Source organism: Ceratotherium simum, chromosome 30 (assembly GCF_057802395.1).
Source record: "Ceratotherium simum simum isolate JZ-2026a chromosome 30, ASM5780239v1, whole genome shotgun sequence".
NCBI lineage: Eukaryota > Metazoa > Chordata > Mammalia > Perissodactyla > Rhinocerotidae > Ceratotherium > Ceratotherium simum.
In genome coordinates this window covers 15,359,927-15,371,590 of record NC_141929.1, presented here as the reverse complement: position 1 = coordinate 15,371,590, position 11,664 = coordinate 15,359,927, and the positions used below count along the sequence as shown (strand labels likewise).

General features: G+C 42.8%; 1 protein-coding gene across 1 annotated transcript; it reads left to right on the top strand.

The window, feature by feature from the left end:
• The first annotated feature begins 754 nt into the window (after positions 1-754).
• Positions 755-9,218, top strand: TAT (tyrosine aminotransferase). The gene is made up of 11 exons (XM_014788549.2): positions 755-1,001; positions 1,155-1,259; positions 2,453-2,520; positions 3,385-3,543; positions 3,981-4,119; positions 4,815-4,867; positions 5,679-5,831; positions 6,389-6,517; positions 6,849-6,932; positions 7,628-7,726; positions 8,157-9,218. Exons 1-11 carry the CDS (start codon positions 767-769, stop codon positions 8,295-8,297), a joined length of 1,365 nt encoding a protein of 454 aa, XP_014644035.1. The 5' UTR covers positions 755-766; the 3' UTR covers positions 8,298-9,218.
• The last annotated feature ends 2,446 nt before the right edge of the window (positions 9,219-11,664 follow it).

Genomic DNA, 11,664 nt, shown 5'->3' with positions numbered 1-11,664 from the left:
CTCCAACACCCATTTGTGGAGACTATTTCAGTCAGAAATTGCATCTGAGTCAATTGTCACTGTAACTTATCAAAGAAGAACTGAGACAGTTTCCCAGTTGGGCTACTTGGAGGCTGCTTCTCCTTTTCTTGGAAGGTAACATCTCAAGCCTCAGCTAATGGTGGTGATTGGGGTGTGTGCTTTTCTCTTTGCGGTGTACTGACTTCTTTTTCCACAAGGCAGTAAGATGTTTATGGGATAGGGCTTTATTTTTACTAACAATAATATTAACATTCAATTTCTAACAACGGAGAGTGGTTCTTCTTGCTTCTTCTTTGCAGAAGGCAAGACACAGCCTGTTGAAGTATTATGGAGACTCCCTTGCACAGGCTCTGCATGGAAAGGAGGGAACACGTAAGCTTTGGTTTTTTAATGATTTTCATGTCATTTCCCTTGCTTTCACTGAGAGCACGGTTAAACTTTTATGGGGATTATGGTTGCACATAGAAAATCTCATAGTAGGTAAGTATTCAATGGAATGCTCTCTGATAACGTTGTAGAAGGCATTCTTGCTTTATTTTCCATTTCAGCAAAAAGTCTTAAAATTCCTCTCATTCATAACAAAGCTATTTTACATGAAAAAGCAGCAAAACAAAGAAAGGAGTTTGGACAGAGACAAGCAGTGAAATTACCCTGATGTTTAGGTCCAAATGAAGCCCCTCTGTATGGTGTTTTTTCTTAGTGTCGCGGAAACCTCCATCTTTTTCCCCCTTAGGCTTCGCCAGCGATGGACCCATGCGTGATTCAGATGACTGGCAGTGGCAACCTGCCCTCAGTTCTGGATGTGCATGTCAACATCAGTGGGAGAAGCTCTGCGCCAGGAAAAATGAAAGGCAGGAAGGCCAGATGGACCGTGAGGCCCTCGGACCTGTCCAACAGAACTTTCAATCCCATCCGGGCCATTGTGGACAACATGAAGGTGAAGCCAAACCCAAACAAAACCATGATTGCTCTGTCAATTGGTGAGTTGGGGACACTGGACCGAGGGGCAGCCATTGTTCTACTCACCCCCATCCTCACAGGCTGGATGGAGAAGATGGGAGTGGAGGCTGAGTCTGAGGACTGGGCATGGAAGAGTAACGTCTTGGTGGCTCTTTTTTTCCTTCCATGAAAAGGGGACCCTACTGTGTTTGGAAACTTGCCTACAGACCCTGAAATTACCCAAGCGTTGAAAGATGCCCTGGACTCGGGGAAGTATAACGGCTATGCCCCCGCCATTGGTAAGCTCCTCCTGAGACTCGATCTGGTGGCTTCCAAATCTTTAGTGCTCTTCCAACAGGAATCAATTTCTAGCAATTCTCCTTGCTTTCCTGATGCATAGTTCTTAAGGAGAAGCTAAGATAAAACGGCCATTTGGGTTTGGGGCAAGGGGTCTCAGGGTGCCTAAATACAAGCCATCAAGGTCCAACCTCTTTCCTGGTTTCCTTTGGTCTACTGGCACCTCCCCTCGAGGCTCCCATCATACACTTATTTCTCAAAAAATGCTCCTATCCTATCATCACCACTTCTACTATGAAGGCCTCGAGTTTGGATGCAGCTGCTTGTTTACTGAGCCCTCTAGGTCCTAAAGTAATTTACTTATTGTGCTGTGGAAATACCTCCTCGGCTTGATTTCTCCTTCTCTGTGCATTCAAGGTTTATTTTAATTATGGTCCAGATCACATTTAAATGTAGTTGGAATTGTTTCAGATTAAAAAAGGAAAAAACCAAACAAACAAGAACAACAAAGAATGGGCTATCCTATTAAAGAATAGAAGGTTGTTTCTGACAGAAAGAAATTATTCTTATTTAGGTTTAATACTCTCCATCTGTTAAACATTTCTACCCTAAACATTTTGATAAATGATTCTTTGTTTTGGTGTTGCACATTTTTCCCACTGCGTATGTGCACACGGAAACATATTAATGCAGAATAAAAATCCAGTTTCATGCAAAGTAGAATTTTAAAAACACTTCCAATAGGTCTCAGAGACATGATTTTTAGACTGTTTATATTTTATAAAGTTTCATACAACAAAAATTAAAACAAAATAAGACCAAAAATTAGATTATAAAACAAGTTTATGATGACTTTTATATCCAAAGTATTAGGGAACTAGTTTAACCTGAAAAACCAAAACCAAGTCCCCATTTGACAGATATCCAAATATGAACATTTCATGTCAAAAGATGCCAAGATGGTGCAGAGTATTTTATAGTTTTGGGAGCTTTCCTTATTATTTATACATTTGTACTTATTATAAAATTATAAAATATAATCTCCTTATCTACAGTGGCTGGGAGCTAACTAAACTGAATAGAGTGTGCTCCGAGCAGGGACAGAAGGTAGCCTGAAGCCATACTGACTCTAGGGCTTAGCTGTCATTTGCGGGACGAAAACTTCCATATTCTTCCTTCTGCTCTTTTCTTTCAGGCTACCTATCCAGTCGGGAGGAGATTGCTTCTTATTACCACTGTCCCAAGGCACCTCTGGAAGCTAAGGTAAGCCTTAGATAAGGTGCCAGCTCTGAAGCAATATTGGGCAAACTATACCTTTTTCCTGTTTCTGTTCCACAAGAAATAAAGGTTTCAGGGGAAACAAAAGCTGTGGATCATTTCCCTTTAGTAATTCGAGGACTTCTTATAGAATGAGGTCACCAACCAGTGATTATATTTAATGTCATTACAGTATGATAATGATGTTGCATACAACTTATGTGGTGTCCTGCGTCGAGGAGGCTCAAAGGACTCAGAGGTCACCCTATATTTGATTCAACGCAAAAGATCATTGAAAAACAATAATTCATAAACATCAAATAATTAACATCTTTTATTTTACCAATAGGGTCTTTTTTTAATTTGTAGCTTCCTTCGTTCATCTTAGTTCACTCAGATGGGAAGATCGAGGTGCCGTGGCATGTTGAATTGATGGGCAGTATCAAGTTTAAATGCCACCCTTCCCTATATTGTCCACTGTGTGGGGTCAACATTTCTTAACATAAGAGGTGCTCTTTGTCTGTATTTTAGAGAAGAGTCAGGCTTCAAATCTGTGGTCAAAAGTAAATAAATAACCAGGTGAAAAAGTCCAAGGTCATAATGTTCTCTCGTGGAACTCTGCTGAGTTACAGCTGACCTGTCCTTTTTAAAGTGATTTATTTAAGTGGTCAACATTTTCAACAACATTTAGATATGGACATATATAAACATATTAATTTCTTTAAGTTTTGGCTTAGTACAGTCCCTACTAGTTTACTTAGAACTTGTAAAAGTAAGTTTATTATTGCTCCCCACTCACCCTTCTGACAATCTCTTTTCTCCTGTTGCTGTTGGAACCCCAACAATATAAACCTTTTATTTTCTTCACAGGATGTTATCCTGACAAATGGCTGCAGTCAGGCTATTGACCTTTGTTTAGCTGTGTTGGCCAATCCAGGGCAAAACATCCTAGTTCCGAGACCGGGTTTCTGTCTCTACAGGAGTTTGGCTGAATCTATGGGAATTGAGGTCAAACTCTACAATTTATTGGTAAATGACTTTTTAATTTCAGACTCAAGTGCTCAATTATTACTTCGTGAAAATATATGACCACTGTCTTAGCAGAGAAAGATCTGGAAGTGGGTGATCAAGGCAACAGACACACTTTATTATTTACACTACAACTTTTTGTGAGGAAGATCAGCCCTGATCTAACATCTGGCAATCCTCCCCTTTTTTCTTGAGGAAGACTGGCCCTGAGCTAACATCCATGCCCATCTTCCTCCACTTTATGTGGGACGCCGCCACAGCATGGCCTGACAAGCAGTGCGTCAGTGCACACCCGGGATCCGAACCCCGGCCGCCAGCAGCAGAGCATGCACACTTAACTGCTCTGCCACGGGGCTGGCCCTACATTACACCTTTAAGTGAGTATTCCCCCTAAATTTTTCAGAATCATCTTAATGTCACCCTTTCTTCCTCCCCAGCCAGAGAAGTCTTGGGAAGTTGACTTGAAACAACTGGAATCTCTGATTGATGAAAAGACAGCTTGTCTCGTTGTCAATAATCCATCAAACCCCTGTGGGTCAGTGTTCAGTAAAAGTCATCTCCGGAAAATTCTGGCAGGTGAGTCCAGCAGACTTAATTTGACAGAGGAGGAGATGTGGATGGAATCCTTTTTTTTGTGCGTGAGGAAGATCAGCCCTGTGCTAACAACTGCCAATCCTCCTCATTTTATTTATTTATTTATTTTTTGCTGAGGAAGACTGGCCCTGGGCTAACATCCGTGCCCATCTTCCTCCACTTTATATGGGACGCCGCCACAGCATGGCTTTCCAAGTGGTGCGTCGGTGCACACCCGGGATCTGAACCGGCAAACCCTGGGCCGCAGCAGCAGAGTGCCGCACTTAACCACTTGCGCCACCGGGCTAGCCCCCAGGGGGACGGAATCCTTTAACCATTTCCTGGAATGAGAAAGGAGTCCTTCACTAAGTTCCAAGCCTAGGATGGAGGGGGGAGCTCCACTGGGGTCTGTAATGAATAGCACACCACTGGAATGGGAGGACTTGCCTAAAAGAAGGAGAAAAAGGCAATACTTGCCTCTTCACCACTCCCATATGTGGAAGAGAGGGTTTGAAATATCTAGTTAATGGCAAATTTAGGCTATGTACCCTGGAAGAGTATAAGAAGAATTTATAGTTCTTAAAGAGGAAGATGAAACACACAAACATAAAATGCAAAGTACAGTAAGTCCAGGTGAATATTAAGTGCTAAGGCAATTCACACTCAAAATGATTTCAGCATGTTTTTCTTATTTTCAGTGGCCGCAAGGCAGTGTATCCCCATCTTAGCAGATGAGATCTACGGAGATATGGTGAGTCTTGGGCAGGATATATCACTACAATAATCTGAATTCCAAATTATTTCATGGGACCTTCAGAATAAGGGCATCTAGAATAATCAGAAGCAACTCCTAATCATTTCAGTACAGAAAATCAGTATCCACGCCCTCTTAACAAATACTCACATCTACGACCCCTTACCCTGTTTTCTGAAATCCAAAAAACTATGAAAATCTGAAGGTTTTTGGAATTCATTTGGTGGAAAAACCTGACTTGACCCGATATAAAGATACTTGTAAATTTTTATTTATCTCATGTATGGATCTCTTTCTATATATATTTGTGAAGAGTGTAGGGAAAGGTGCCAAAACGTTAATCTGTTTGATTAGAAGTGCTGTCCCAGACTGCCCTGGAAGTGTTACATAATATATGGTATATGTGCTACATATCCTTTCTAAAATTCAAACAGTTCTGCATTCTGCAATATATCTGGGACCAGGAATTTCAGATAGGGGATTGTGGATCCATATTTTACTTTTAAATCTATAACTCCAACAGTCATTCATTCCCTAGAGCTGGCTTCGTGGGGTTGTACTTATTACTGGCCTATTTCCCAGTCACTTTCCTCATTTAGGCTTCCTTTAATCCAGACCAGACACCAGAGTAAATGTCTTTGGATAGTCCCCTTTGAATCCTCTTGGGACCCCAATCATGCTTCAGGGTAGGGAATTGCCCACATGTCCAAGGCCCTGTCTCTACTGATATAAGGAAAAGGGTGGGAGGCATGGGATTTGGAGGAAAGTGAGCACGAAGACAACTACAACAAGCACCTCTTCCCCTCAGGTGTTTTCGGATTCCAAATTTGAGCCTCTGGCCACCCTCAGCAGCAACGTCCCCATCCTGTCCTGTGGAGGGCTGGCCAAGCGCTGGCTGGTTCCCGGCTGGAGGTTGGGCTGGATCCTCATCCATGACCGAAGAGACATTTTTGGTAATGAGGTAAGAGCAATGTGGTGAAATAGTATGTCTAACTTGGGATAGGTATATATTTACTTTGCATGCACAGTGGTGAGGAGGTGGGTTTTTTTTTCTCTTTCTTCTTGGCCCTACAGTTCTGGGTAACTGGAAAGATGCTGGTTAAAGACGGTACTAATTATTCCTCTCCAAAACTCAGTTTTCTTGTGCCTGGCTCCATTAAAAAGTTCCATCTGCCTCCAATTTTAGGAACACAAAAAAGGAAACAATAGCAGTAATGACACCTAATATTGTTTGTGGCTTTACAATGTGCCAGCATTTTATATACATTATTTTATAGTTGAGAAAAATGAAGCACAGAGAAGTTGCATAATTTTCCCAGAGTCACACAGCAGATACATGGCAGAGCCAGGCTACAAACCTAGATGGTCTGATTGAAGAAAGCCACCAGGCACCATCACTTCCCCAAAGCTTTAACATCTTGATAGAAAGAATGGTCAGAACCAGAATCCCCAAAGCTGAGATGCTTAAGAAAGATGCTTTAAGATGCTTAAATAATGTATTTGCTGGGGGGCTTTTAGATCCGAGATGGGCTGGTGAGGCTGAGTCAGCGGATCCTGGGACCCTGCACCATTGTCCAGGGAGCTCTGAAAAACATCCTGCGTCGCACCCCTCAAGAGTTCTACCACAACACTCTGAGCTTCCTCAAGGTAAGGGCAGTCTGTGGCTTTCTACTTGGGGAGTCAGGGAATGTTGCCCGTGGGATTAGGAATAATGGGTCTTCATTTCTGGAGCAATGTTCCATTATAGGGCTTCCAAATCAAGCATTGTGAGTATCCATCCATGCATTTCTGTCATTTCTGGCAATTCACTCTGCTCCTGGCCAAACGCTTCAAGTAACAGGGATTTTTCTTGTTGACTCTTTATGCAGGCAGAGCATACTTAGGTTCCCCGCCTTAAATGTGCGCTCTACTTTTAATGACCTTGTTTCAGCTTTCACTTAAATTTTGGTCCTTGACGTCTCTCTGCCTCCTCTTGCAGTCCAATGCTGATCTCTGCTACGGTGCGTTGGCTGCCATCCCTGGACTCCGACCAGTCCACCCTTCTGGGGCCATGTACCTCATGGTAAGTGTGTGGGTGGCAGGCTTGTTGTAAGGCAAAGGGAAGCCAGCCTGCAGGGCTCACAAAGACAACCAAGGAGGCTTCTGAGCCAGTTGGTTTAGGGATTGCCTTGTTCCGAATTGTCCCACTGATGTGATTTAACCTCACAAAAAAAAGTCTTAAAATAACAATTCCTCAATACAGAGAATCATTTTACATGCAGATACTACAGGGAAGATATAAGACACAAATAAGAGGCTTTCCATACCACTGTATTTCTCCACTGGCTGTGATACTAGTTCCCTACGGGTGTTTGGGAATGTACAGGAATTTTGTTTTCAGAATGACTTGGGGGTGCGATTGGCATTTCATGGGCCAGGGATGCTAAGTATCTTGCAGTGGGTGGGATAGTTCTATGCAAGAAAGAATTGCCCAGCCCATAATGCTAATACTGCCTGTTTTGAGAAACACTGGCATGCTATTTCCAGCTTTCATTCATCAGCATCCAGGAAAGAACACTTTAATAAACTAAAAAATTAATATAACCATGTCCTCTCTTCCCTATGAAAAATTTCATGAGCTCATAAGTGCTAGAACTCTTAGCTATCAGTAGTAGAGTTCCAAGATATCTTCTAGAGAAGTCCCTAGCTTAATTTCTAGCATAGGGAGTTGGCCTGTTTTCCTTCCGATAAGTTTGCTTCTCCCTGTTATTGGTATAGGTTGGAATTGAGATGGAACATTTCCCAGAATTTGAGAATGATGTGGAGTTCACGGAGCGCTTAGTTGCTGAGCAATCCGTCCACTGCCTCCCGGCCACGGTGAGTGCTCATGTCTCCCTCACAACATTCTCAACAGTTTCTAGAGCCCCAGGAGCTCTCCCTGAGCTGGTCTTTGGTCTGACTTTTTCTCCCCCAGCAAAGTGTATTCTCATTTGATAAGATTCAGATTGATGTGTCTCATGACCTCTACTTAAAATTTAGTTCTCCTCCATCATTATCCTGTCTATACCAGCAAGAAAAGTTGTGGCTGAACATTCTAGGTGAGAGGAAATCAAGCTTGTCCCACAAGTCCCTTTTAAGGTGAATTAACTCAATTACTGGCTTAGCACCCCAATGATGGAAATTGAGTGAATTGGTAGCCCTGAGTAAATGGCATCACTGCTTCTTGTTGATTAGGGCCCTGGCCATTTTAGGGTGGTCCAGGACCAGATTCAATTGCTCTGAGAATAACTGGCTCTTATTTTTGCAGTGCTTTGAGTACCCGAGTTTCTTCCGAGTGGTAATCACAGTCCCTGAAGTGATGATACTGGAGGCCTGTAGCCGGATCCAGGAGTTCTGTGAGCAGCACTACCATTGCGCTGAGGGGAGCCAGGAAGAGTGTGACAAATAGGTCCCAGCCCCTTCTCCTGAGTATGTGTCCCATCTGGGGAGGGCTGGATTGGGCCCTGCTGCTCCTCAGGGAGTCAGCCACCCCTACTGTGAGAGGGGTCTCAAAAATACCTTTTGTCAAGGGTTCAGAATTGCTCCTGCTTTCCCCCAACTATATCCACATGCACACTCTGAATCCCAGATTCTCTTCTGGCTCTGCTCTGCTGGAGTGACTCACTAATTCGTTAGTCTGCCCCACTCCCATACGCCTTCCTCCTTTTTTCTTGAGAGTATCAGGTGAACAAAGTTTACCTGAAAGCAGTAGAGACAAGATAATTAAGAGCTCACAATGAGAGAAACAAAAGATTGAGAGAACTTGTGCCCCAACCACTTCTTCATACTCTAAGAACACATTCTCTCCAGTCAGATCTGAAGCCCAACTCTGTTACAGCCTGACTTGGGGTATACTTCACTTTATGAAATAGAGCTACAACAAAAGAAGCTGGGGACACATGTATTTGGTTAATTACATTCTAAACACGTTAGGAAAATTTGCTAATTTGAAGGATCCCTTACAGGAACATTTTCGTTATTTTTTTGGAAAGAATTATTTTGTGATGTGAATAAATATCCTTTCATTGATCAACCTTCTAAATTTAGCTATGTTTGTATCAGGCTTTCTTAAAATGAGGGCACATCTGTACCAAAAAATGGAGAAATCAGAGGACCTTCCAGAAATACTGCTGTGTAAAGGCCAGAAATATCCTCACTTACTGTTATAGAATCATTATTACTTTTGCTGTAATGTTGATATTGATTTATTGATATCTATTATATTATCTTTTCACATGTTTTCTAAGAGACATTTATATTAACAAGATCCTTTATTTTGCCAAGGGCATAAATTATTGTTTTTTTTTTTTTAAATAAATTTTATTAAGTATGTTCTTCTTTGATGTGGTTTTTCTCCCCCTGTGGGGAATTTTTATCTCCAGGCACTGCTCCTTGCTCAGTCTGGTTGCTGCATTACCCACTAGGTTTCAATTATTCCTTCGTCGGGGTGGGCCCGGTGGCATAGCCCTTAAATTCACGAATTCCGCTTCAGTGGCCCAGGGGGGCCCCCAGATTCGGATCCTAGGCACGGACCTACTCACCGCTTATCTAGGCCATGCTGAGGCAGCAGCCCATATAGAAGAGCTACAACTCTACAACTATGATATACAACTATGTACTGGGGCTTTGGGGAGAAAAAAGAAAAAGAGGAAGATTGGCAACAGATGATCATGCAGGGCCAATCTTCCTCAAAAAAGAATAAAGTACATTAAAAAAATTATTCCTTTGTTGATGTAGTGACTTTTGGAGTTACTTAAGAAACACTATTCCTGAAATATTTTATTTGGGAGCTCAACTTCTGGCTTCCTATTTACAAACAAGGCAAACTCAGAAGCAACATTATAACTTCTGCCCTTTCACTTCACACTTTCAACTTTTTGGATCCCCAACTTGTCTCCAATTCCTATGGTTATCTACATCCACTAACCACTCATTGGAAAATGAAGTTGAACTGATTCAGCTGACCCAGGGAATAAGAGCTGTCCGGGATCTTCTCTCAGTATGAGTTTTTCGTCTGCAAATCTTCTTAGGCACAGTTGCCTAATTCTTTTCCTCACACTCCTCCTAGGGAGAGTCTACAGTTATCTTGCAAGGTTGGGGACAGGAATGTAACATAATCAGTCTGGAGATTCCTCACTAAGGGAAGTTTTCCTTATCTAGAAGAGGAACTTCAGGTCTCAACCCTGCCAGTCACACCCAATTAATTTCCTTTACAAAAATAAACATCAAATGTCCCCTTCCAATCTACCCTTCCAATCTACGTTGGACTTCAGTGAGCTCACACTAAAGTTTACCTTTAAATTTTCTTCAGCTAATCCAAAAGGAATATACAACGATTGAGATGATAAAAATTTGCTTCCTGTATGCCACCACTGCCATAATTTTCTGAAAATGCCTGGCTCCTCTTTTCCTGTACCCTCCCGCACCAACCCCTAAAGATTTCTGTCCAGAAATAAACAGGAAGACTTAGTGGTTTACACAAGACGTTTTATCTTCACACATACATATAATTACTGGATTCTATTAAGACTTTTTAAATTTCCAAATTTTCTTGGTATCTACATTTTGATAAAGGAATCAAATGAACATTCAAACATTTAAAAAATTACACACGCACATTGGACAAATTCCAAACGACGCAACAAACCGCCCACCAAAACCCCAAAACCACCACACTTCTCATGCCTGTCCTTCAGCCACCCAGTCGCTTCTCCCCTGAGATAATCATAGTTAGCAGTTGCTGGTTCAATCCTTGAGATTATTTTGTGTATATGTGAACGTGTGTGTGTGAATTTTTCCTTTTTTCTTTCCTTTCTTCAAAGTAACTATTATTCAACTTTATAATTCAGCTTCCTATGGAAGTCAAAGGAGGGATGACATTTCTAAGGTGTCCATCACGTCCTGAGTGTTTCTAGATAAAAAAAAAAAGAATCCCTGGGCGGGGCTGCTTCTAAACAAGACCAAAACTCCCCGAGAGACAACTTCCAGCTGCTTCACGGAAGGCGGTGACTTGGAGAGACAGTGGCGTCTGAGCGTCCCGGGATAAAACAAAGAAATGTGTAAAAACGTCGGAGACAAGGACTCTCAGCTGTGAATTCACCTCTCTTTCTGTGCCGAAGCACCGCCTACCGGGTAACTGGCGAATGCCACGAACGTGGTGCCGCAACGAATCCCACTGCAGCGGCGGAACAGCCATCAACGCCCGGAGCTTGGGCAATCCACTGCTGCGCAGGCGCGGATGCGACTGCGGGAGCCGCGCTGCCCAAGGCGCATGCGCTTTTGCGGGACAACACTGCGTCGCTCAGGGCGCAGGCGCAAACCTGAGCGACCGGCGACGGTCTGTCTAAGGGGATAAGAGGAGCCTACTTTTTTCAGTTAGGGGTTTCGTTTTTGTTTCTTGCTACAGCCTCGCTGCCAGACCCGCGCCTCATTGAGAGATTCTTTTCCTGCTTTGTCTATTTGGACTACATCTGGCGGGGGCCTTCCAGGAAGTCGATGAATCATCTCTGGGTATTGTAAACATCTGTTGACTTTTCCCAGCTCTGGGCCGCTCCCAGCAAGTCCAATGAGTTGTAAAACAGAAGCAGAAATTCCTTGTAGCTTCCAAAAGTTTACTCCAAACTTTTCCAAAAGTATGGACCCTGCAACTTTTCTCCAAAGAATCTTGTTCTTCACGGTCCCGAGTGCCTGGCATATATGTTTCGAATCTGCTCAGCCAGGAAAATGAATCCACCGCTATGCTGCACACGCTCCGCACTTGACTACGCAGAAGGGGC

Bases quoted from the DNA above. Each gene is read 5' to 3' on its own strand.
- TAT (XM_014788549.2), top strand. From the start codon at position 767: ATGGACCCATGCGTGATTCAGATGACTGGCAGTGGCAACCTGCCCTCA. The intron at 1,002-1,154 runs GTGAGTTGGGGA...TTCCATGAAAAG, and splicing joins CATGATTGCTCTGTCAATTG to GGGACCCTACTGTGTTTGGA. The intron at 1,260-2,452 runs GTAAGCTCCTCC...CTTTTCTTTCAG, and splicing joins CGGCTATGCCCCCGCCATTG to GCTACCTATCCAGTCGGGAG.